General features: G+C 33.3%; 5 protein-coding genes across 7 annotated transcripts; 4 read left to right on the top strand and 1 right to left on the bottom strand.

Moving 5' to 3' along the window:
- LOC109356285 (protein ELF4-LIKE 3-like) lies at positions 829-2,745 on the top strand. The gene is made up of 2 exons (XM_019599610.1): positions 829-974; positions 2,114-2,745. The coding sequence occupies exon 2, from the start codon at positions 2,153-2,155 to the stop codon at positions 2,495-2,497; it is 345 nt and encodes a 114-aa protein (XP_019455155.1). The 5' UTR covers positions 829-974; positions 2,114-2,152; the 3' UTR covers positions 2,498-2,745.
- Positions 4,819-8,081, top strand: LOC109356272 (40S ribosomal protein S3-3). Its single transcript, XM_019599600.1, has 6 exons — positions 4,819-4,952; positions 5,039-5,186; positions 5,508-5,679; positions 7,329-7,383; positions 7,476-7,607; positions 7,723-8,081. Exons 1-6 carry the CDS (start codon positions 4,917-4,919, stop codon positions 7,894-7,896), a joined length of 717 nt encoding a protein of 238 aa, XP_019455145.1. The 5' UTR covers positions 4,819-4,916; the 3' UTR covers positions 7,897-8,081.
- LOC109356280 (RING-H2 finger protein ATL52-like) lies at positions 9,140-10,017 on the top strand. Its single transcript, XM_019599606.1, has one exon. The coding sequence runs from the start codon at positions 9,420-9,422 to the stop codon at positions 9,957-9,959; it is 540 nt and encodes a 179-aa protein (XP_019455151.1). The 5' UTR covers positions 9,140-9,419; the 3' UTR covers positions 9,960-10,017.
- Positions 10,709-15,096, bottom strand: LOC109356265 (protein Brevis radix-like 4). The gene is made up of 5 exons (XM_019599592.1): positions 14,713-15,096; positions 14,276-14,625; positions 12,222-12,357; positions 11,467-11,867; positions 10,709-11,154 (listed from the first exon to the last, which is right to left on the bottom strand). Exons 1-5 carry the CDS (start codon positions 14,824-14,826, stop codon positions 11,076-11,078), a joined length of 1,080 nt encoding a protein of 359 aa, XP_019455137.1. The 5' UTR covers positions 14,827-15,096; the 3' UTR covers positions 10,709-11,075.
- LOC109356249 (phospholipid:diacylglycerol acyltransferase 1-like) lies at positions 17,869-23,314 on the top strand. Of its 3 annotated transcripts, none has more exons than XM_019599580.1 (7): positions 17,869-18,831; positions 19,578-19,800; positions 19,956-20,239; positions 20,818-21,142; positions 21,601-21,860; positions 22,169-22,658; positions 23,126-23,314. In XM_019599580.1, the coding sequence occupies exons 1-6, from the start codon at positions 18,380-18,382 to the stop codon at positions 22,647-22,649; spliced, it is 2,025 nt and encodes a 674-aa protein (XP_019455125.1). In that variant the 5' UTR covers positions 17,869-18,379; the 3' UTR covers positions 22,650-22,658; positions 23,126-23,314. The 3 variants fall into 3 exon arrangements, with proteins under 3 accessions (XP_019455125.1, XP_019455132.1, XP_019455128.1); XM_019599587.1 differs by having other exon boundaries at positions 18,380-18,831; positions 23,107-23,314; XM_019599583.1 differs by having other exon boundaries at positions 18,380-18,831; positions 22,169-22,662.

Below are 25,288 nucleotides of genomic sequence, written 5' to 3'. Positions count from 1 at the left end.
CCCTTCCTTCTCCTCCAAAATCTAACTCCCAAACTAACCCTAAATAATCTAAGTTTGACTTCATTTGAACATAGGGATGTTAAGTATTTTGTCTGCAAGGCTTTATGGCCTATAAGATCCATACCCAATTTAGGCAACATATGAAAATAATTATGATTCTTAAAAAAATTATGTTAAAATTTAAACACAAATTTTAATTTAAAAAACTCAATCCTAAACGAATATTTATCATTAAGATGATTACACATAAAAGTTTAATTTGATGTATTTTAGTGTATTTTTACCTAATGTTTAATCAAAAGTCATTCATAAAGACATAAACAATATTATACCTCAATTTCATAATAATGTTTAACGATGTCATACAATTTTATCATTATGATCAATGGTGATTATATATATGAACTTGAGGGATCTCTTTGACACAAAATGTTAAGGGAGTGAAAAAACTAATCGACTTAATGATTAAGAGAGTAATTTACCTATTTTTTAGTCTTATCTTTTCTAACAAATCCATATCCAAAATGTGGAAGGATGGAAAATACAATACTCCATTATAAATAAGCACCTTAAATATTTAAATTAATACATCACCTATCCTTACATTTTGAGTGAGAAAATAATCCCTTTCAAGATTTTATTGTCTATTTCAACAAGTATCGTTTTTAGAAATTAAATTTTCGACTTTTAAAAATATAATTACTAAATGATAAATATATGACAAGAAGAAATAATAAAATTTTATTAAATGAATCCTAAGAAATCTGGTGGATAAGGATTATAGAATAATGCTAATATTAAGACACAGGGTCCTAGGCGTAACTGTCAAATCTACATATTCTCTCTCTCTCTTTCTCCCAGAATTCACAGAACAGACACATTACTCCTCAGATTCGATTCAATCTCTTTATTAATCCCCACTTCTCCTCTTTCAATCTCTGTTTCTTCTCCCTCCATCAATATAAATGTTCCAGGTACAATTTTTCATTCATATTACATTATTTTTATATGGGTATTTGCATAAAAACTATAAACATTGCATGGTTTCATAAAAATATGATTTTTGTACTCTAGTCTTTGTTTTCTCCACTGTTTGTTTATGTGTTTCTTAATTTCGCTTCACTGGGTCATTGGTTTTATCAGCTTTTTTTGCCTTCTCTTTCCTCTTCCATAAAATATTCACCGGAGATCTCTGCAAATGCAATGTAATAGTTATGTGATGTGTTGGAATTGTCAAACTCAAATGGGTTGTTTTGTTTTTCTTCAACCAATTTATGTTTTCTACTCAACGCAATTTAAGCTCTTGAAAGTTTTCCAAGTACGGTTCCAACATTTTATGCTACTTTTTCTGAATTTTTAGTAATACCTATTCGAGATTATTAAATGGGTTTTTTTTTGTTTTTTTTTCAATGTGTGTATTTGATTTTGGACAAAAATAAATCATATTGAAATTTGGGACTATTTTTGTTTTTTTTTCCTCGTAATTTTGCTTGAAAAAGGTTAATGATTATGTCCCTGCAATTGTACTGTACCTTCATAGCCTCATCTCCTCTACTGCATCATTGACTAGTGTTTTTTTGGTCTTTGAGATTCTTCTTTGAAACTCTGTTCTTTAGGTATGCTTTCCTCAGTACATTAAAAAAAGGTACCCTTTATGGAAATATGGGATCTGCTTTTTCCCCTCTCATCATAATAAAAAATTATAATAATAGCAACAGTAATAATAACACTAATAGTAACTTAACAATAACAGTTCATGCTTATAATCTGATTCTGTAAAAAAGAACTTACAGTAATCATGATTTTTACTACAGAGCTTGTCTCATCTGCCCAATGCCTTAAACAATTCCAAAACTGTTTGTGTTTTTGTCTGTTTGGTTTACAGATATATTTATACTATAAAATAATATTTTTGTCATTTGAAAACAAAAGTTGAAATAAGAACTTGCATCTCCATTACTGGAAGATCTTTATTCGATATAAGAGGATATGATTTATGTACAAATTATAAAAATAAATGAATGAAGTATATCATTTTTAAACACTTTTTTTCAATGTTTTACACCCTTTCTTATTTCTTTATCTTATCTCTTTCTTTATGCTCATGATGCAGGGTTGGTTCTGAATTGATTTAAGCTTTGAAGTTTGAAGAATGGAGGGTGACACATTCTCTAGTCATGGCAATGGTACTCATATAGATAGCAAGGTAGCACAAACATTTCAGAAGAGCTTTGTTCAAGTGCAGAATATCTTGGATCAGAATAGGGTACTCATCAATGAAATAAACCAGAATCATGAATCTAAGGTCCCTGACAATCTTAGCAGAAATGTTGGCCTTATTAGGGAGCTCAACAACAACATTAGAAGAGTGGTTGACCTTTATGTTGATCTTTCAACTTCTTTTACCAAATCCATGGAAGTTTCTTCTGAAGGAGATTCCTATGGTGCTGTGAAATCAGATGGTAAAGTCAGCCACAAGCGACTTAGACCTGTTTAGAAAGCTTCTTTTCTTTTCTTTTTGGTTGGTGAAGAGGCACAACATTGAGGGGTGGAACAAGATTATATTCTGTACTTGAACTGAACCTATTTGTATGAAGGACTTTCACTAGCTCATTACTTACAACTTACATTTCAAATAAGAAAATGATTTTCCAGAATTCTTGTCATTATAACATGGTAGCTGTGGATCTATTAGAAATCAAGCATGTTTTTGTTACTAATTTAATCTTACAGTTGTTGTTTATTCCCCTCCAATATGATTTTCCCCCCTAGAACATGTGGTGGAATATATTGCTATGTGCTTTTTTTTGTTTATCTGTTCTTTTATCATGAGGTGTTTTGCAAAAGTTAATAGTTTTTAGCTTGGATAAACTTCTCTGAGTTTTCCTTATCAAAAGGGACCTAGGGTGTTCATAAATTTTTGGCCCTCATTATTTTTTCTCTCAACCATCTCCTATATACTTTTGATGAGAACTCTTCGTGTCTTCATGATCTCTTTATTCTCTTTCCAACTTAAACCCAAAATGTTATTCTAGTTCTTACTTTACCTAATAACTAAAAGTGAGAAAAGGTTGCAGGCACTGTTTTAGGCATGTTCCCATGTAGCTATAGTTTCTTTACCAATAAAATTATACATGGTTCTTTTATTTGTGTGTTTTTCTTTAGTTGTGACAACTGAGAACTAAAAACTGCATACAAATGTGTGAAGATACTTCCAAAACAGTGGCACAAAAGCAGCTTTAGAAATTAAAATAAACTTTTTTCTATCGCATACCACCAAGGAACAATCTGAGAGAAGACATGATTTTACTGGTCTAATTTTTATGTTTTATTATGACTAAAAAGGGGAGTACATCTATTATCTCACACTTCGTGTCATTCTATGTATTATGAGTTTATATAATCAAATTTTAACTTAAATATATTTTTTCTAACCAATCACATGCCCATAAAACATGAAGTGATACAAAATGTAGGACAGCAGATGTGTATCCTCTTGTTAATTTCATGATCTTAGCTGAGAGGCCCACATGAGTGATTGTGGACAATGGCTTGTTTCTGATTTAGATTTTTATTATGCACACTGAAGGAGGGGACCTTTTCCTTATCTATGGATTGATCCCTATGTCGATATTCTCCTTTCATAATTAACTTACACAGATCTACCTATAATTGTTTGGACCGACATAATTTTTTCCTGGCTGATAATTGGTACACCATAATTTTGTCCACGACTTCAGGGCTCTTAGACATTGAATACCCAAATTTTATATTTACATATCATGCATCCATATAAATACAATTATAGAGCTTTCATATACAATATCATATAGTCACTCTCAAGTGAAACATAAATATAATGTGACTTTCAAAGCACTGTTCCACATATACAGAAGTCTTTGTAGAAAGATTGACCGCAAGAGTTACTTTATTACAAAGGTTCATGAAAGATGTAGAAATAATTCACAGAGTAACCACTTTTGACACTATTATTCAGTTGGGTAGAAATTCACAGACTAACCACTATTTTGGTTGACTGTATTATACAAATTAAAATTATAATTAGTTATTTTTAGCAGTTTTAGTTAATTAAGTTTTATTTCCATGTATATATAATATGCTTTCATTATAAATTGTTATTCAATTCAATAATGAGAATATTATTTATTCATTTCTCATTCTTTCTTTTTTTATAAAGAAAATTAGTCCGTATCTCCTACTATTTTAAGAACGGCTTTTGGCTTTGGTATTAAGTAGAGAAAGAATAAAGAAAAGAATATAAGAGTTGTTGATGATGTTTAGTCAATTATGTATGTATAAAATTGATAATAAATATAGAAAAATTATATTCATCCTACGCAAAGAACAAAGAGAATAAAACAAAGCACTACCACAGTCCATAGATAGTAGAAACTTGAATTGAACTTGTTCTAGTCAGTGTATGATAGTTAATTTTTGTGAATAATGTTTTTGATTGGTCCAGTCGTGTAAAGTTTTACTAAATTTTCAGAAGAAAAAAAACAAAACATTAAAAGTTCTATTCTTAGAAGTGGTATTTGTTGAAAGACACAACCACAAATGTATGAAATAAATTAGTTTCTTAATAAGAAGCTAATGATACCTTGTATTAGATAAAATATTTGGAATCATATTACTAAAATGCCCTTCATAAAAGCAGTTGGGCTCGAAACAGAAAAAGGAAAAAGCACTCGGGAATAAGGGACATATATGAAAATAAATATTACATGTAATCTCATCCGTTGAATAAAAAACCGTAGCATGACCATTAGATCCTCCACAGTGTATGCATATAGCCTCGTTCACTCACACCCAAATCCTCACCTTGTAATTAGGGTTCGCAGAGTAACCACCACCCACGGTGCTTCGATCCATAGCCTCGCTCCATATTCTCAACAATGGCGACTCAGATAGCAATGAGTAAGAAGAGAAAGGTTAGTCTCAACGATACTTTTCACACAACTATTTCCACATTCATTTCTCATCATTATGTTTTTTATGTGTGTATATATGTTTTCAGTTCGTAGCTGATGGAGTTTTCTTCGCTGAATTGAATGAAGTTTTGACCAGAGAGCTTGCTGAAGATGGATACTCCGGTGTTGAGGTTAGAGTTACCCCAATGCGCACCGAGATCATTATCAGAGCCACTCGAACCCAAGCCGTACTTGGTTCGTGATTCCATTGTTTCATTTTCGACTTTTCCAATGTTTGTTTTTGGGATTTAATGTTGATTATACTGCTCGAGAAAAACTTGTGCGGAGATGTACACGTCATTTTCGGAGGCATGTGTATTTATGGTTTAGGTTTAATTGGTTGTCTCTACATACATACGTCTCCATGCAAGTCTTTCTCCCATTTAGGACTAAATTTTAATTAGAATTAAACTTTTAATTTGTTGTCAAGATTTTAATGGTTGTCTCTACGTACATACTTCTCTACGGAAGTCTTTCTCATATCGATTTTAATTTTTTGTTCTTTTGTCAATATAGGTGAGAAGGGAAGAAGAATCAGGGAGCTGACGTCAGTGGTGCAGAAGAGATTCAAGTTTCAAGAGAACACTGTGGAGCTATATGCTGAGAAGGTTAATAACAGAGGTCTTTGTGCTATTGCCCAAGCTGAATCTCTGCGTTACAAGCTTCTTGGTGGCCTCGCCGTTCGTAGGTATATGAAACCATCTAGTTATCTGTTTGATCATTTTAGATTGCATTGCATTTTGTTGTCAATAACATTTATGTTTGGATGTTGAATTTAGTTGGGTTTGTCTTTTATATTCTTTTTTTAAAGATGTCTGCAAAGTTTAGTAAGTGTGCACATGGAAGTGGTTTTCTCTAATCTGGTTTGATGCTATGAATTTGTGTTTTCTTGTAAGTTGTGTGTTTGGTCATCTATAAAGCAGATTGGTGGTCCTGTACCTTGTTTGTGTCGGAAGATGACTAGATTATCGTGCCCTCCATGTCTTCAAATCTCATGAACTTCTATTGTGTTCATGTAGTAACATTGTGGGATACATACATGTCTTGTTGTATGTGCGTTGTGTTTCATTATCGTTCTCATTCTCTGATTTGGTTTAATGCTAAGTTACATCTGAAGGGAGTTTATGCTATTTAATCTAATGTCAGATTCAAGTCTGTCACAAACTTGTTCTGTTTTATATTATAGAGTTGTGACTTTGGAATAATTCGTTCTTTGTATTAGATTCTCAGGTGTATTGTATAATTTTGTTTGCCTGGTTGTATACTTAATGTCTTAATCACTTAATCTCAAGATACTAACTTGATATGTCAAGATTAATACTTGATCGCTTAATGTCAAGATATGAACATGGCACGTCAAGATTTATATACTTTGTGGAGCACTGTAGCCATATAATGGTTATAACATGATTGCTGTTTGATTGTGTAGTTACTATTCCTGTTCTCTAATTTGGTTTGATGCTATGAATCTGTGTTTTCTTGTAAGCTGTGCACTTGGTCATCTATAAAGCAGATTGGTGCTTCTGTACCTTGTTTGTGTCGGAAGATGACTACATTATTGTGCCCTCTATGTCTTCAAAACTCATGCCCTTCTATTGTGGTCATGTAGTAACATGGTGGGATACATGTCTTGTTGTATGAGTGTTCTCATAGTGTTTTATCATTCTCTGATTTGATTTGATGCTATGTGATATCTGAAAGGACTTTATCTTCATTAATCTCTTGTCGGATTCAAGCCTGTCACAAACCTGTTCTGTTTTCTATTATAGACTTGCATGTTAGGTGTTTGTGTTAGACTTTAGCTGTATATTCTTATTTTTGTCAGCCTGGGTGTATACTTAATCACTTAAATCAAGATATTAACATGGTATGTCAAGATTTATAATAAAACACTTAATTTCAAGATACTAACTTGGGTACATCGACATTTATATACAATGTGGAGCCATATCGTGGTTATAACATAATCGATGTTTGATTGTAATATGTATTCAGTGTTTACCTTACACCTTAAGGTTGAGTTATGCTCTCTTGTTTCTTCATGAAGGCTTTACTCATTGCTTATATGTTATCTAGAATTTCCTTTGGTTTTTAGGTATACACATGTAGAATGGAATAATTGGTCTGCCCTTGTTTAATTAATGAAAACTTTATATGATTTATGGTGTCATCACCAGATACTTGTCTTGCAAGATTTTTCCATATTTCACTTTTACAATACTTATTCTCTACATGGATAGGAGCATCTAATGTTCCCCAGTTTTTTATGTGAGTCATTGAATGAATATGATTCTTCTGTGTTTGTGTTAACATGTAAACTCTATAACTATTTTGTAGGGCTTGCTATGGTGTCTTGAGATTTGTTATGGAAAGCGGTGCCAAGGGTTGCGAGGTGTGTTCTAAAATTGCAGCTATTAACTCTATTTTTGCTATACCGCTTTAGTTAAATGGTTTGGTTGTAATTGTTGTTTGATTTTTGATCAGGTCATTGTCAGTGGTAAATTGAGGGCCCAGCGAGCCAAATCTATGAAGTTCAAGGATGGGTACATGATTTCCTCAGGGCAACCAGTCAAAGATTACATAGACTCTGCAGTGAGACATGTCCTCCTCAGACAGGCGAGTTTACATTCTTAGATTTCTTGATTTAATTTCTTTGAGCACTTGTGATTTTAAGTTGTGATCCATTATCATGTAACAATGCATTAATTGGGCTATGATCACTTTATTTTAGGGTGTTCTTGGTATCAAGGTAAAGATTATGCTTGATTGGGATCCTAAGGGGAAGCAAGGGCCTAAAACTCCACTCCCTGATATTGTGACAATTCACACTCCCAAGGAGGAAGAAGAATATATCAGACCTGCTGCTGTGCTGGCTAATGATGTTGTTGAGGTCCCTGTGGCTTGAAATGTTTTGGTTCTTAGAGTGATGCTTCCCTGCGGGATTTTTGTAGTCTCTAGGTGCCTTTTCTTTTAAAGCCAAAAACTGTGCTTTGAAAATTTTGAGTTCATTAACTGTTTCAAAATATTTGTTATACCCCATTCACAAGATTTTAGGCATAACTTATTATGATTGGTAAATTACATTTAACCCTGTGGTTTGGCCCCAAAACATCTTACCCTTGTATGAAATGACAACCATGCTATGTGGTGAACAAATAATATAAATAACATAATTGGGAAGGCAAGAATCGCCTATTCATCCTCAACCTTTCCCCATACTAAATATTAATGAAAAAAATCATTGAGTTTGAAAAAAATTTATATATGTTGACAAATATATTCCCTTAGTCTTCCTAACCTTGAACAACAACCTCTTCCTAACCAAGACGACATTAATAGTTTGTTCACATACTTGGCCAAAAGAAGAAAAATAAAAGTAGATAATAAAAATCCAACTTCACAATATACGTAAACAATGCAGCTAAATTAAAAAAAACATTATACGATAGATTCTTACGTTATAATAAAGTATAAAAGATAGGGGTCTTAATTTAAGAAAAAATATTTAAGTTACATATGAATAGAAGTGTCTAAAATTCTATTTTTTATCTAAATATCTGATAGTGCATGTAGTGAAACCAAACATGTCAATCAATGAGACCAACCCCAGAACCCAACATTCTTAACTCTTATATGTTTCAATTTCATGACCACTCATCAACAGAAGCAAATAATGAGCATTTCATCAAATAGCAATGATGTGCCCACTGATGCATTTTAATTAACAATAGTTTAAGACAAAGGAAACTCATTCAGTTCCAACACCCACATTATCAGGCTTCTATTATTGTAAAAAAACATGGTATGTAGTTTTCCCCAATCATGTTATGATGTGATTATGAAACACTTGCAAACTTTGGTCGTTTTCAGTAATTTTCATATTTTGAGTGCTCATCGGTGATATTAAATTTTTGTATTAGAAAATCAATTTTTAAATATTACTATTTACAAGGAGGAAATTTCTAAATTGGTAGACCTGGTCACCCGTTCTTTTTGGTAGACAATAAAAAACAATATTGCTTTCTTAATGAATACTAAACATGTTTTAAATATTAAGTGTACATAGTATTACCAAATCAGCAGGCAATTAAAAATAATCTTCCCAGGGATATTATCAAAATTTTTAATCATTCTATTTTTCTCACCCATCTTTGTTCACAATTTCTTTAGTCACTATATTTAATTTTTTACATCTCTTTGCCCTCTCTTCTCATTTAAACACCAAATACTCATGATAATAAATTGGACAAAAGTCACATTCTTTTCTTTAATGATAACCTAACCCCTACGGCATTTAGATTAATTGCCTGACATTAATTTAATAACCAAATGACTATGTAGCTAATAGATATGACTTGCTTTGACTATACAACATTACAACATATTCTTCTCTATCTCTAAATTTTTCCTTCTTACTTCACACCAAAAATGAAAGAAATGAGTGATTTTAATCCAAGCCACTTAACAATGTCACCCCATCCTGCTAATTTTTCCAAAACAAACAAATCCAGCATGCCCATGTTATACTATGGTTTAGCAATGGTTGGTGCTGCAGCAATAGCACTAATCTTATACAATCTCATTAATATCATTACCAAAATGTGCAACCAGAGCCACATGCAATCATCACAAGATGAAGTGGTTATTGATGTGGCCATAGGAAGTAGTAGCATGAGCTTTGATAATTCAAGAAGGAACTTGCTTTCAAGCTTTAAGTATAAGAAAGAAGGTGGTAGTGGTGGAGATGATTATGAATGTTCAGTTTGCTTATCTGATTTAGAAGAAGGAGAAGAGGTGAAGAAGCTACCAAGGTGCAAACACTCTTTCCATGTTCAATGCATTGACATGTGGCTTCATTCTCACCATGATTGCCCAGTTTGTAGAACACCTGTTGGGCATTCTTGTCACCATTTCACACCAGAGAATGTAACTCAAGTCATGTTGGCAACAGGTGGCATCTTAGTTTGACAGGTCGAGTGTAAGGTTCTAAATTGCGGTTGCAGTTATATTATATGCATCAAAGTTGTGATAATTATGAAAAAAATGCGATTTTAATTGTGTTCGTACTCCATATGTTTATGGAGATTATTATCGATTTGATTGTGGATTATAATTTAAAACTTTATAGGGATTATGGGTGGCCTGACTTAGAATTGGGAAGGGTCTTTAGCAACTTTCTCAACAAGGAATATAGACATGAAGCAACCACATAACTTTATCTGCCTATAAGTTTTACTAAGGTGGAATCATTGCTGTATCTATTTTAGACTCAAACTAGGTCAAGTTGATGTATTTTTTATTTATCTTCTTTCATTTATTTCCCAAATGCATAGGTCTATTATTGACCGTGCATTTGGTTCAACGTGTCTATATATTTTCCCTTTCTGTCTTGGTTTTATTTATCTGAGTTTTCAAATGATCCTTCTTGGTATCAACTATCAAGAGTACAAAAGATAGTATTAACGTCGGTGAATATTAACAAGTGTAGTAAAGATATTGTTTAAAGAAGAGTAAAAAAATGAAATTATATTTAAAAAAAATGGAATTTTCACATATAAAAAAGTGTTACACTTAGCTTTCCAATGACAATTTCTTCTTTTTTATTCCTTAAATAATGCCTCTGAGAATACTCGTTAATATAACAGTAAAACCATTCACTGCCTTGAAAGTTGGTTCTTAACAATGCATGTCACTTAAATGAGAATATCAGAAGAAGTAAAGAAATGAGAGTATATTTATTCTCTATATCTCATCTGAATAGTCATAGAATTTACAACCACCAAAGTTCATCAAGCTTTTAAGTAAGCAATTGCTACTCTCGATTCGCCAATTTCTTTAACTAATAGAAACAATATTTACCAAATGAATAACCTGAACTTGATCCCACAAAGAGATGAAAAGTTTGAATATGGATGTAAATAACTCAAAAAAAAAAGCAGAGGTGCAAGTACCATTTATTCTGACTTCTTCACCTTTAATGATACTTACTTTAGCAACAGAATTATTGAACAGTTTAATAAGCAACACCAACTCCACCTTATGTAAAGCTTCCGCAGTTCCCTATCCTCAACCTTTTGCAAAATTTCACAAGTATTGTTCATGAATTCTAGCACGGTTCTCCTCCCACCATAATGTAGCATGGACCTCCCCAAATTTTTCTCGGCTGCGTAATACATGAAACACCCAGAAATAAGTTCCAACTCATCTCACAGCAAAATGCAACCATAAAAAAACAAGCACAAATGTATATCTCCAAGTCTAGATTTACACACACCATCCAAATGAAATTTAAACTATTAATTGTGTGAGCATTCTGGCTGACAGTAATAGTCTAATAGACATATGACATATCAAAATACATTGCAATGATTTTCCTAAGGCTTATTACTTAATTCTGAACTTTAGGCCAATTAAATTTAAACTGTTATGTGTTAAATCATTGTATATTTGACATAGCAATTAACTGCGAACATACCTGAATCTGACTCGTCTGAGCTCCCTTTTGCCACCTGGCAATGCTCTGATGGTAATGTAAACCCCAGGTTCATCTTGCTCAACCCATTCAGTCTCCAAATCACTAGCATTGCTGTTTGATAGATCACAGGAGTGATCAGCATCTCTGGATGGGCTACTTATGATAGAAGCATCCGTCGATGACAACTCTGTCTTGGCTGTACTAATGGTGGAAGCTTCTGGGGTTGAGCTCATGCCAGTAGTCGAGTCAGTGAAATGTGGGGAGTGGATTGATTGATGATTTAAGGAATCTGAGGATGAATATCCCATTCCAATCCCTGTTGGGCGGTGCAAAGTACAAGGTAGCCGTTCCTTGGTTAGTGGTATTACAGGGCTAGCTTCTGCTGATTCAAGCTTTGAGCTCTGTTATCAAACCATTATAGAAAAAAGAAATTAAGTTCTACAGTATTTGCTGGAACCAAAACTATCGATGATGAATTGAACAAAAGGAGATTTGTTAAAGTGAAGCACTTGAAATTTTTAGGTAGACTTGCTTTTATAGGCAAACTTAAAGCTTCAGATTTGCTTATCTTATACGGGACTAAAATCCAGTGCTTAAAACAAATTGGTCACTATTAAGTAGAAACTTTTATTTGCGTTTCAGCTCTACATGCCCACTGTGCATATATAAGCAGCCATACACATTGCCTTAAGTGACATGCAGCTTCCAATTGCTAAACTGTACATGATTACATGTCCAGGAGCTAGCTTAGTTACCTCATCTTCAGACCTTGGTGGCATTGGAAGAGGGAAGGCATCGCGGTTAAGCCTTTGAACATTGTAAAGTTCCATGACCTTGTCATAGTTGTCTGACCACCACTTTTGAGCTTGCCATTTATTAAACATGTCCCGACTACACAGAAAATAACCAAAGTTCAGTTCACTAATCTTTAGTCCTATTTCATCATAGTATAAACTTATATACGAGATCAAAGGACTATATAGCATCTAAGTTTTGGAAAAGAGCAACGCAACCTTATTATGTTCTCCCACCCTTGATTTTATTTTTGCTTTTCCTTATGTCTTATCCTGGGTTGACAGGTGGAATAATAATCCTTCCATGTTAGAAGATAATCAACCTATTTTACCATGTTGTGTATGATTTGTCCGCTTGACTATAGCTTGAAAACCCTAAACTAATCCCAGTTTGTTGCTGTTATTATTATTATTATTATTTGACCAAATAGCTTTTTTAAATGAATTATTGATTTTTTAGAGGTTGATGACACTGTAGTCCATTATGCTAAGTTACTAATAGTACACTTTTTCACAAAGAATTCTCTGAAGAATGATTAAAAGCAAAATGGGTCATTAGGAGCATGGAATAAAGTTGTTCTACAGCCAAATTTGACATTACATCTGGGGTTGTCTAGTAAATAGAAAGCAGGTGGGGCCAAACTTAATTAGTAGCAACTAGCCAACTACATTAGTAAACGCACCAAAGCACGAATTGACTTAGATGGTTGAATAGGTTTTGACTTTACTTAAGATAAATTTTTACATTTAGTTGAATTCAGGAAAAGATAAGATAAAAAGTGAAGTGGAATATCATTTATACATGACCTCGGCACTAATACGATATTGGTTGGGATTGCACCAGAAGTTACAACTCACAAGGTAGGACCAACATCATGATTTTATCCTACAGAAATATAAAACAAACAAAACCAAACAAAAAAAGAGCTAAACAATATCTATAATACCTTAACTATATTTATCTTTAACTTTGTTTAGCAAACCCCACCTAGTGGAGGCTTGGTTGCTCTTATGTATCATTTTGTTTGGTGCTGGGCCTCGTAAAGGGTCACATTTTTATCTCGTATATAGATAGTTCTTGGGTGTATAAATCAGAAGAAGACAGGGTCATGAAGAATCAAGCATGACATGACAAAATTTGAAGATAAAGAAAGCAGAAGAGTTTCCTCCAAACAAACGGCAACACTCAGTTAAAAAGTTCTAAACACAATCAACACTGACCCACCTTGGCTACCACCACTTACAGTTCTCCTTTTGGATTACTTTTTTATTGGTTTTTTATTACTATTTCATCATTATCTCTTAAGCAGCGCTACCTATAAAATCTAAGTACTAAAATTTATTTTCTAATTTGTTAAATGTGAATGTGTTTTTTTATTAAATATTTTGGCGAGTTTAGCAGTAAAAAACACTGGCACTGATTTTCACTTTACACTGTTTATTTGTATATTGTTGCAATAGAGATGTATTTCAAAACAAACTTACACGGTTCACACCAAATTTGTTACTCGGTGTATAAGTCATGTAATTATGTTTTAAATATATTGGCATGAATTGATTTGAAAATATTGTACCAAAATATAATTGAAAAATCAATTAGCAGGAAGCTGTTCCCGAAAGCTAAGAAGTGCTGGAAGAATAAAGAATTTGTTTGGTTCCCCACAGCTATCCTCGCATTGGAGTGGAGGCAATACTGTCCGAGCCTGCCGGTAACATCTACATGTACCGTGAGGCTAATTTTCCGAGCAGGTGTAGACTTCAACCCGAGACCTTGCTTAAGGGGAATCAAGCATATACCATTTGAAACAACATCCGTTGGAGGGATCAAAGAATGCAAGAGTGGTGAAAATGACCAAAAACAGTAATCAGAAATTGACATTTCCAGCATCGTCATTATCACTAGGTGGATCCAGACAAGGACCAATCTTGACACTCTAGTACAAATGCAGACTCACCGATCGATTACAACTCAAAACGACCAGAAAAGCAAAAGCACGACGAGAGAATTAACGTACCTGAACCGTATGCTCTTAAGATCGTTCCCGCCACGTGGAAGCGACACGAATGTTATCAAAACGCCAGGCTCCACTTGCGCCACCCACTCCTTCGGTTCCTTCTCTTCAACGAACAGCACCATCCGCCGTGCACTAGCGGAATCCGGCGTCCCTTCCCTGCTTGATATCCCCTTCAGCCTCGTCTCCATCTCCTTCCGCCGTGTTCTCGTTGAGCTCCCCGTTCTCCAATACGACCATCGGAATCGATCCGATTCCGCGTTGCTCCTCAATCCACCACCCTGCGCCGGTGGCCCCGTGAACGGAGCACAATGCTTATACGCCCCCGGTGCTTTCAACGCCATATCCTTTATCTAAAATCACACTCCAAAATATAAAACAAATTACGCAATTAACTAAATCAAAATCAGAACAAATATATTTTCAAACTCTTATGCTACCTGAGAAGTGAGAGATTTAACGGCTTCATTTTTAGCAGTGTTTCCATCGGACTCGTCAAGCTTACTCACTGAGTCGTTATCGGGTTTGTTGGAACGAGTTATGCATGTAAGCATTTTCAATTACGAAATAAGAGATTCTCTTCCTTGAGGGAAAGTAATTTTTGAAAATGAATGATCGGAATCAGAATACACGAAGCCGTGACATCGGAGGAATGGTGACGTGGATTGCGGTGGCGGAATAGAATGGTGAGAGAGAAGAGTGTTTCATTGCTATTGTTGCTGTAATTGTCATAAGTGTATTATTACCTGTTACCGGATCGGCACTGGCTATGGCACATTTCGCGGTTACTGTGTTTTCAACTTTTACACTTGTTTCGCCGGTGTTCAAGGAACTCACTCATCGAACTTTGGGCTCCTTCGCCCCATATTCCTTGATAGTGTCTTATGTACAACGGAGGGAGAGGCCCAATATAACCCAACAAGAAAAGCCCAAATTTTCTTTCGATAAGTGTAATATCTATGATTTATACGCAGATAGTACATCAACCACCTTCATTTATTTTATTTTCTTAAAAGTTTAATAATGATAAAACATAAATGGTAAAAGATACATTAACAATATATAAAAATCATACACTATCACACATACATTTTTTCTCTAAAAATATATCATTTTCATTTACCAATTTCTCAAAATATTTAATTATTATGTTTTTGATTTAAATACATTTTTTCTTAGATTGTCTTTCACTTCTTTATTAATGTTTGTCCAAACAGGATGTATTTTCCTCTTTTTCCTTTCTTCTTTTATTTATGTGTAACCTTTTAATACATTTGGTATTTCAATAATAAAATTTTGCTTGCTGATAAAAAGAAAAGTGGAATGATAATACTTGTTGATTTGCAAGTGAAAATTAAATTGTTTTAGATAAGCTTATATAATTGACCATAGATACATTTAATATTGTTTTGGTTGGTGATCAACCTTTTAGAGGTGTATATATTAGTTAAGTGAGTTGTTTGATATACACTTCTTTGTATCCAAACCTTGATTTTCTTAGGCCTTGTTTTGCGAGTGGGGTTTTAAAGAGAAATAGATGATTTTGGAAAGTCTTCTCCTTGTTTGGAAGTTTGATCAAGGAGATAGGAATGTTTTGGAACCCTCCAAAATCTTCATCCCCAAAACCCTTCATACGTCTATTTTTAAAGTCTCTCAATTCGGGTTTTTTTGAATATACAATGTACAAATAGTCAAATATGTTTAGTAATAATATATAATTGCATATTATTGTTTATTCATCATTGTTAATTACATTTTTAATGGAAAATAAAAAAATATTCTTACATCTTTATTCTTATTCATCTAAATTTTATATTCTCAAACCTCAAACAAGGAAGATGATTTCCTTCATTTTTCCTTCTCTCTCCTTCCATTTCTCTCATAACTTCCAAACAAAGCCTTATTGATAAACATACATCAAAATGACATGAATGAAAGTGATAAAGATAATATTATTTATGTGTGAAAGAGAAATAAAAGTGTCATGAATGAAACATTCAAATGAATAAAATTAGAAAAAAATGAATGTCATGTAGGATGATCAAATTTAAGAATTGAGTAGGTGAAAGGAGTTTCATGCTATTGTCATAGACAACAATAAAGTAAATCCAAAAAGAGTTAAAGAAAAATATAAGCCAATATTGAGAAAGTAGAAAAGCTACAAATAAAGATGTGTTGACTAAGTTAAGAATTAATAAATTAGGAATGAAGTTGAATGGGTGTCCATGATGGGAATTGAATATGCAAATATGATTTTCAGACTCGTTTTAGTTTTGTGGTTGAGCACTTGCTAACACCTTTGAAAACAACTTCACAGAGAAACTACTATGGAAAATGCTACCTTTTAAATTATTTATTCTTTCATTTTATATTATTTGGTTCCTCTTTCACAAATTAACTATATTTATATTTATTTTGTTCCCCTGAATCCTTGTTCTTCTAATTTGGCTTTACAATGCATACTCAATTTTAAAATTGCCATTTTAATTGTGTTCCCCTTTTTTAACTTGTTAGTTTATCCCTTCAATAGATTGGAAGTTGAAAATGGAATTCATGTATTGGGTAAAATTGGACACTACAACTTAATTAGTTTAAATGGATCCCCTATTGGGCTTATGATAAAGCAACTAACAAAGAACAAATCTTTAATGATAAAGTCATATATCTTTCTATCTCTAGACATGAACAACTATAGCTTCTTATGTCAAAAGGTATTTTTTAAGCTATCAAAAAATGTTTATTGAAGAATTAACAATTGATTGGACAGGGATTTCACAAAAAAATATTAAATAAAACTAAGTTATTATCTCAAACTTTATGATTGTAAAGGTATATCCTCCCTATGTAACCTTATTATTCATGTTTCCCCCTCAAGCTAGTAATGTATGTATAATATCTATACTTTGTTAGTGTAAATATATACCTATGGTTAATATATTATCTATAATTTATTTCCATTGTTATTTTTTAAATCAATAATAATAAAATATGAATGATATGTGATACATTAACAATATATATAACTCGGATGTTGTGAGTGCACACATTTTTTGATCCTTAATGTATTCTCACTTCATAAAACTTTGGTTCACTTTTGATTTTATCCAATAAATTATAAACGTAATATCTATATATTTATAGTGTAAATATTTATACACAACCACTCTGTATTATCTAGCAACCATTTATATTACTTTAATTAAAATGAAGGGCGGGTAATTGAGTTATAGTATAAAAAATCTTACGTCATCAGCATTAGTGCATATATTACATCCTTTTCTTATAGATGATTGTAATATTTGTACATGTAGAGATTTATAATAGTCACTGTATTATTCTATATTATTCCAAATTCATTTGTATTATTCTTAATGATGTAGATGATATAAAGAGAGGGTATAAAACATACATCTTCCCATTATAGATTTTTTTTAAGCACCTTTTCAAAATTTAGGTAATTTTAGTGATAATATGATCCAAAATTTGTATTTTCTGATGTGAATGATTGTTGTTTATTGATTGTGAGGTAATTTTAGGGATAGTATGATCCAAAATTGGGTTGTGTTTTTGAGACCTGATCGAAACTGTCAGATACCTTTTTGGGTTGAAGTTCGATGAAACAACCAGAAAGAAAGAACGAACCTTCCCCACAAAAAGCCAAAACATTTTTTAACGTTAAATGCTGCACTTGTTCGTATCAGATTGCCCCACTCCTCTCATCCTCACCGTCAATATTCTCACCCATTCCTCTAGTCTCTCTCATCACCGTCAACATTTCACGGCGCATTCAGAAACAACAACAATTACGCTGCTACATTTCCCCGACCTCACAAACTCGCCACGTGTCCAGATTCTGAAACAATATCCACGACAGTGGGACCCGCATTGCATCCTCATGTGTACTCGTCCCAACCTAAAACAAATAGGACCTACACCACCTTATTTTGCTGCCGATTTCGATTCTTATGAGTGATACTTGTTAGGAGGAACATGCATGTAGAATCAGGGGTTGCCCATTCTGCACTAATCACGAATTTCCAGATTATTGAAGTTAAAGCTTCATTCTAAAAAAAATCCACACCTTTTTGTGGTTTCTTCTCGAAAACGATGTCGTTTTTACGGCGCAGAAAGGCGCCAGTGAATCCTACACCTCCGGGTTCAGATCATGAAGAGGAGGAGAAGAATAAGAAGAAGGAGAAGAAGATAGATAAGGTTAAAACTAAGAGTGGTGAAGGTGAAAAACAAAAGAAATGGTCGTGTGTTGGTAATTGTTTTTGGTTCATTGGATTCATATGTTCGGTTTGGTGGTTTTTGCTATTTTTGTATAATGCAATGCCTGCGTCGTTTCCTCAGTATGTGGCGGAAGCAATTTCGGGAGGGCCGTTGCCGGACCCTCCCGGAGTGAAATTGAAGAAGGAGGGGTTGATTGCGAACCACCCAGTGGTTTTCGTGCCCGGTATCGTCACCGGTGGGTTAGAACTTTGGGAAGGTCGTCAGTGTGCGGATGGATTGTTCAGGAAGAGGTTGTGGGGTGGTACCTTTGGAGAATTGTATAAGAGGTACCTTTTTTTTCCTTATCATTCTAATAGGTTCAGTCATGGATTTGATGTTTGATTATATACTTCTATGTGGATTTGAAAGTGTTTGAGTGGTGGTGAGGTTGGATTTTGATATGTGAAAAATCATGAGAGTTGGTTAGATGGTAGTTTCCAAAATGGGAATTGCTCTTTGAAGATTTGGTCTTTCTTGGTATGAAGTAAGTAAGAGATGTTTGTAATAGGAGATAAACTCGTGGGGTTGTTAAATGAATTCAGTTAAATACCAACTTTTACTGTGTCGGAATGCAACTAACATGGTACCAACCGTCATAGTTATGGCTCTTGAACAGAACATTTTATCCAAGACATATTTATCGCTCTTGAAAATAAGTTACAGTCTATAGTTACATGTTTGTTATGTTATGCTGACATTGCTTGGAGTGTACTTAGGTTGACACATTTCTTTCATATTATCGTACATAATAATATGTTCATCATTTGCTGGAGTTAATGAATTTCCTGTCCTTTGTATCAATGAAGTTTATTTTTAAACTAACCCTTTTACTGTCACTAGTTGGCAGTTCTGGGAGTGTAAATGCTCAGTGGTTCATAGCCCGTCCAGCACCTATCCTGTTGTGCATTTAATTGACCATTTTTTGCATCATATCAAATTATACTTCATCAATTTCCTTTGTTTTATTGTTTGGTGGCTGCAATGGAAGTTATCTATAATGATATATTATCGTCATTTTGTTTATCTTATTCAGACCATTATGCTGGATTGAGCACATGTCTCTAGATAATGAAACAGGACTAGACCGTCCAGGAATTAGAGTTAGGCCTGTATCTGGACTTGTAGCTGCTGATTATTTTGCACCTGGCTATTTTGTCTGGGCTGTCCTAATTGCTAATTTAGCTCGCATTGGATATGAAGAGAAAAACATGTACATGGCTGCATATGATTGGAGAATCTCATTTCAGAATACAGAGGTACTAGAGTTAAATATACTTTGCGAAGTCAATTTCTGTTGACAGAATTATTTACACAGTTTTGTGATTTTCTGCACTCTTCTATACTTTTATCGGTGTATTCGTTTATGGTACAGCCTCTGACGGGCTTGTCATTTTCTGCTTTATTTGACCAGGTCAGAGATCAAACTTTGAGCAGGATTAAAAATAACATAGAACTCATGGTGTCTACAAATGGTGGTAAAAAGGTGGTTGTTGTTCCACATTCGATGGGTGTCCTGTACTTTCTGCATTTTATGAAATGGGTTGAAGCACCAGCACCAATGGGTGGAGGGGGTGGGTCTGATTGGTGTGCAAAGCATATTAAATCAGTGATGAACATTGGAGGACCTTTTCTTGGTGTTCCAAAATCTGTCTCAGGACTTTTCTCGATAGAAGCCAGGGACATTGCTATTGCCAGGTTTTTGTTTTAACTGCTATGTGAACGTTTGGTCATGTATGTGCTTCTTTTGCTTTGTTAACCAAAAAATATTCCATTTCTCTCTTTACAAGTAGATTTTGCATGATGTGTCACAAATGATTCATAATTACATATGATGTAAAAATGGAAGGGTTGTTTGTGTAATTTCACTAAAACTCAGCGGTGTCCCGTGTAATTTACTCATATTTTAATTATATATCTATAGGACTTGGTTGTGTAATTTATACTTTCCCTTTTTAAAGAAGTCTCCTTCCAAGTGGTACTATTCTGTTGCCGCTTGAAATTTTCTAAGTTTTGATCAATACTCTTTGTGATTATTCATTTATATGTAAAATATATGCAAACATATTGTAATTTAATTTATAATGATGTTGACCAGCGTAAAATTGTGCTTCCTTGTTGTAGACAGAAACTCTTTTCATTGCGATTTATGTTAGAGCAGAAATTTCTGTAATTTTGATGAATGGAATGTACATAATTATGAATCATTTTAACTGTGGATATTTAAAATATATATGCATTAAGTTCTTATTCACGAATTTCTGATTTCTATACAGGGGTTTTGCACCAGGTTTTTTGGATAAGGATGTTTTTCGTTTTCAAACTTTACAGCATCTAATGCGGATGACCCGAACATGGGATTCAACTATGTCAATGATACCAAAAGGTGGGGATACTATATGGGGTGGCCTTGATTGGTCACCTGAAGGATACTATAACTGCAGTGCAAGGAAGCTTAAGAGCAATGATACTTTCAGAGCATCTCAAAACGACAAAGAGAATCTTGACTTGATAAAAAATGTGAATTACGGGAGACTCATATCATTTGGGAAAGATGTAGCTGAGTCACATTCCTCCAAGCTTGAGAAGTTGGATTTTAGGGTAATGTTCTTAATATATACGCTTAGTATTTTGTTTATAATCCCTTTTCTAGTTTTTATGTTCATATGATGTAGTATTTGCTGCCAATCTGCACATGTAGGCATAGAATAACATTATCCCGATTTGCCCTTTTGTATAACAGGAAAGGGTTTCAGATGTATAACTTTAAGTATTTAGTTAGACCGTAGGGCTTTCAGTTTGTGTATTAAATTTGAAGCTTATGCAACTTTCCATCATTTATCGTTTTCTCATGTCTACAATAAGTTGACCTTCAATTTTCCGTCAATTTGATCTGAAACTTGTCTTTATCAATTGCATTAACCAGTAGAAATATACGTGTCTTTCTGCCAATATTCTGAAACTCTGGATACTAACCATATGCAGTTGGCATCAATTACTTTTTTGACTGCCATTGTTATGAGTTTCATATGTTTTGTGTTCCTTGTTTTAATTAACAGGGTGCTCTTAAGGGTAGGAACCTTGCAAACACATCTACCTGTGATGTGTGGACAGAATACCATGAAATGGGTATTGAGGGAATAAAAGCTGTTACAGATTATAAAACTTATACCACTGGTTCAGTTTTGGATCTGCTCCATTTTGTTGCCCCCAAAATGATGGAGCGTGGAGGTGCTCATTTTTCTTATGGGATTGCTGACAATTTGGATGATGAGAAATACAAGCATTACAAATATTGGTCTAACCCCTTAGAAACAACGTGAGACTCTACTTAAATTTTTGTTTTTTGGGTCAATTCCTTATAAAAGATGAAACTGAACTTGTTGCTATTTATTTTTCATTCATGAAAAGCCTCTCAACATTTTGTATAAGTTACAAAAAACAAGCTCACCATTTGTAGCACGTACCTGCTATGCAATTATTTTATTACCTGGTTTGATGGCACTAATGATTAATGTTTTTGCTATTATATATAATGTCCTATTCTGCTATAGTTGAAAAATCATTGTTTCTATTATATCTGCTTGTGGTTTGTGTTATTATTTATTTTCTGTCTTGCTGCTTCAGATTACCAAATGCTCCAGATATGGAGATTTATTCTATGTACGGGGTTGGGATCCCTACCGAAAGAGCCTACGTCTACAAGTTTAATCCTAAGTCAGAATGCAACATTCCTTTCCAGATTGACACATCAGCCGATGGTGGAAATGACTCGTGTCTAAAGGGTGGAGTTTATTCTGCTGATGGCGATGAAACTGTTCCTGTTTTAAGTGCTGGTTTCATGTGCGCGAAAGCTTGGCGCGGAAAAACCCGCTTTAACCCTACAGGAATCCGTACTTACATAAGGGAATATGATCATGCCCCTCCAGCTAACCTTCTAGAAGGCAGGGGAACCCAGAGTGGTGCTCATGTTGATATATTAGGGAACTTTGCATTAATTGAAGATGTTATACGAGTAGCAGCAGGTGCCTCTGGTGATGACTTAGGTGGAGATAAAGTACATTCTGATATTTTCAAATGGTCTGAAAAGATTAATTTAAAGCTCTAGATTCACCTGGTAAGTTCACTCCTTTGTGTTCATGCATTAATTATTAGCCTCAGCGAAGTATATCATAAATTTCTCAACTCAAATGTCCTATTAAAAAAGGACAGCCGAGTGTACGAAGTTCCCACCTAGAATGGTTTGGGGAGGGTAGATGTATATGTATGCAGTCTTGCCATTGTAAGCGAAAAAGACTATTTTTGAGATATTATTTTGTTGCTTTTGATATTTCATTTACAAAATTTATGGTTCATTTTATGTGGCCATTACTAATTAAAGCTAATCAAGCTTAAGCTTTCAACATTTTAATCCCCATCTGTTATAGATAATTTTTTCTTCTGGAATATCATAAAAGGAGAGCCGAAGTTTTAGCTTTAACTAATGTTGTTGGTCATGCTATAAACTATAATCTGGATACATGCTATATTGATGTGCATGATTCAATTGCTATTTTTCTGACCAGCTCATATTTTTTTTTTCAGTATGGGTCATTCCAATTTGTTGTAATCATTGTGCTTCAAGATATTGCTGATGGTATGAGCCATGAAACTGATAGACTAGTAGTGGTGGTGACTGTGGTGGCAGCTTTCTTTTCACTTAGATTGTATCTGTAGAATTTCATCATTTTGGGGAAGCGGTTAATCTATTTTTACACTCCTCCTCCCCAAACAAAAAAGAAAAGAAATTATACCAAACTCTTAGTATTAGGTGCATGCTTCATTCTAGAGAACTTTTTTTGGTTTCTTTAATTTATTTGATAATTGTTATGTTTTTTTGGTGTCTACTAAGCTCCACTTTTAAAGCTATTTTTAAACTCTGCTCGAAGTACTTTGTTTGTGAATAGAAATGTGTAAAGATTGAGCTCGAAGCATAGTTATTGTAGCATAATTATTGTACGATCCAATAATTATATTGTTTATGCAATTATACTGGTTAATATTATGCACATAACCCATAAAGGCATTTACAATTACAATCCACCTACAAGGTTTTTCTCTATTCTCATTTTTAAGCTACCATTCATAAACGATTGAGTGATCAATTGTAGAAAGGACCACATATCTATTATATGATGTAGTACTTAAATTTATATATATATATATATATATATTGCAATAATAAAAAGTTGCTGTCACAAAAATGTAACTGAAAATGAAAACGATTGTAACCACTAATGTGTGTTTTGAGTAGTTTCTCACTCTTTCATATGCTACTTTTTTGGTGGATCCATCTTATGACATTTTCCTACATATGTTTCATTCTCCCTAAACTATAAAAATGTAACATAAAAAATGAATGTAACCTTATTCTCATCCTAAATTCAATGACCGCTGAAAAGCAGGGAAAGGTGATATCACCAAACATTAATAAATTTATCCGCACGTAAACTAAGTTTTGTAATTTATTTAGGGATGCTAATGGGGTGGAATGGATATGGGTAGTGCAGTACTTTAATTCACCCGTATATTCGTTTTTGGACTCAAACTCACTCTAAATCCACTGTACTTGATGGATTATTACTCGTATGTTCTTGATATTCAGCAGATCTGCGACTATTGAGAAACTCAGAAAAATATTAAAAATAATCAAAAACATTTATACATTTAGATAATAAAAAAATAAAACATTATAAAATATAATTTAAACCATTTAATGTCTGTTAAATATAATATTTTTTACTCAAAAAACATAAAAAATAAAGTCATTAGTCCAATATTATGGTTTAAAATTTATTTAAATTAACAATCTAATATTATTACTTAACAACATAACATCACATTAATTAACTAAGAATTTAAGATAATAATATAGTTATTGATTAATTTTATAACGTTTCAGTTACGATTGACATGATTAACATGATACTACATTTGTATTACTAGAATTTAGGAAGAAATTGCAAGTCAAAGTACCTACGAGTCTAGATACTTTTTTACCCAGACTTATCCAACAACATTCATCTTAATTGTATGTGGCTACAAAAACATGAATTTAGACCCGACTAATTGTAATTATAGGTATTTGCACATCGGAGTACTCATTTTCATCACCGACTTAACTTATACTACTATAAATAATACTGTATTACGTTCATACAAAATAAATGATTTTGTTTCGGTCCAATTTATAGATAATAAATTATTTTTGTTGCCAAAATACCTTTATTTATTCAAACAGTTTGATTTGGGAAAAAACATAATTTAGTTCCACGAAAAATACATTTCAAAATAAAATAATAGTTAATGAATTTAATAATACTTTTATATTATTCAATACGTGCAAAATTAAAATACAATGGTAATCATAAACACCATTAAAGTTGCTCGAAGATAGACTCGATGACTAATGTTACATTTAATACCTTTTTATAAGATAAGATGAAAGAATGCACTAGTAATAAATTATCATGTGTCTTTTAAGTTTGAACATAGAAAATAATAATTTAGCATGGGGCATCCAATAAAGATATCTTTGATCATTAATCACAAAAATAAAAGGAAAAATGACATTATTATTTTATTTAAAGAACCCAAAAGGAAAAAGGACAAATTGGTTGTTTGCACTTTGCACCATGGATTTTATCCGAGATTCTAAGGAAAGACCTCTCTGATTAAAAAATAGCAGAAATGAATAATTGGACATTT

The sequence above is a fragment of the Lupinus angustifolius genome, chromosome LG01, assembly GCF_001865875.1.
Source record: "Lupinus angustifolius cultivar Tanjil chromosome LG01, LupAngTanjil_v1.0, whole genome shotgun sequence".
Lineage (NCBI taxonomy): Eukaryota > Viridiplantae > Streptophyta > Magnoliopsida > Fabales > Fabaceae > Lupinus > Lupinus angustifolius.
This window is presented reverse-complemented; position numbering and strand designations above follow the sequence as displayed.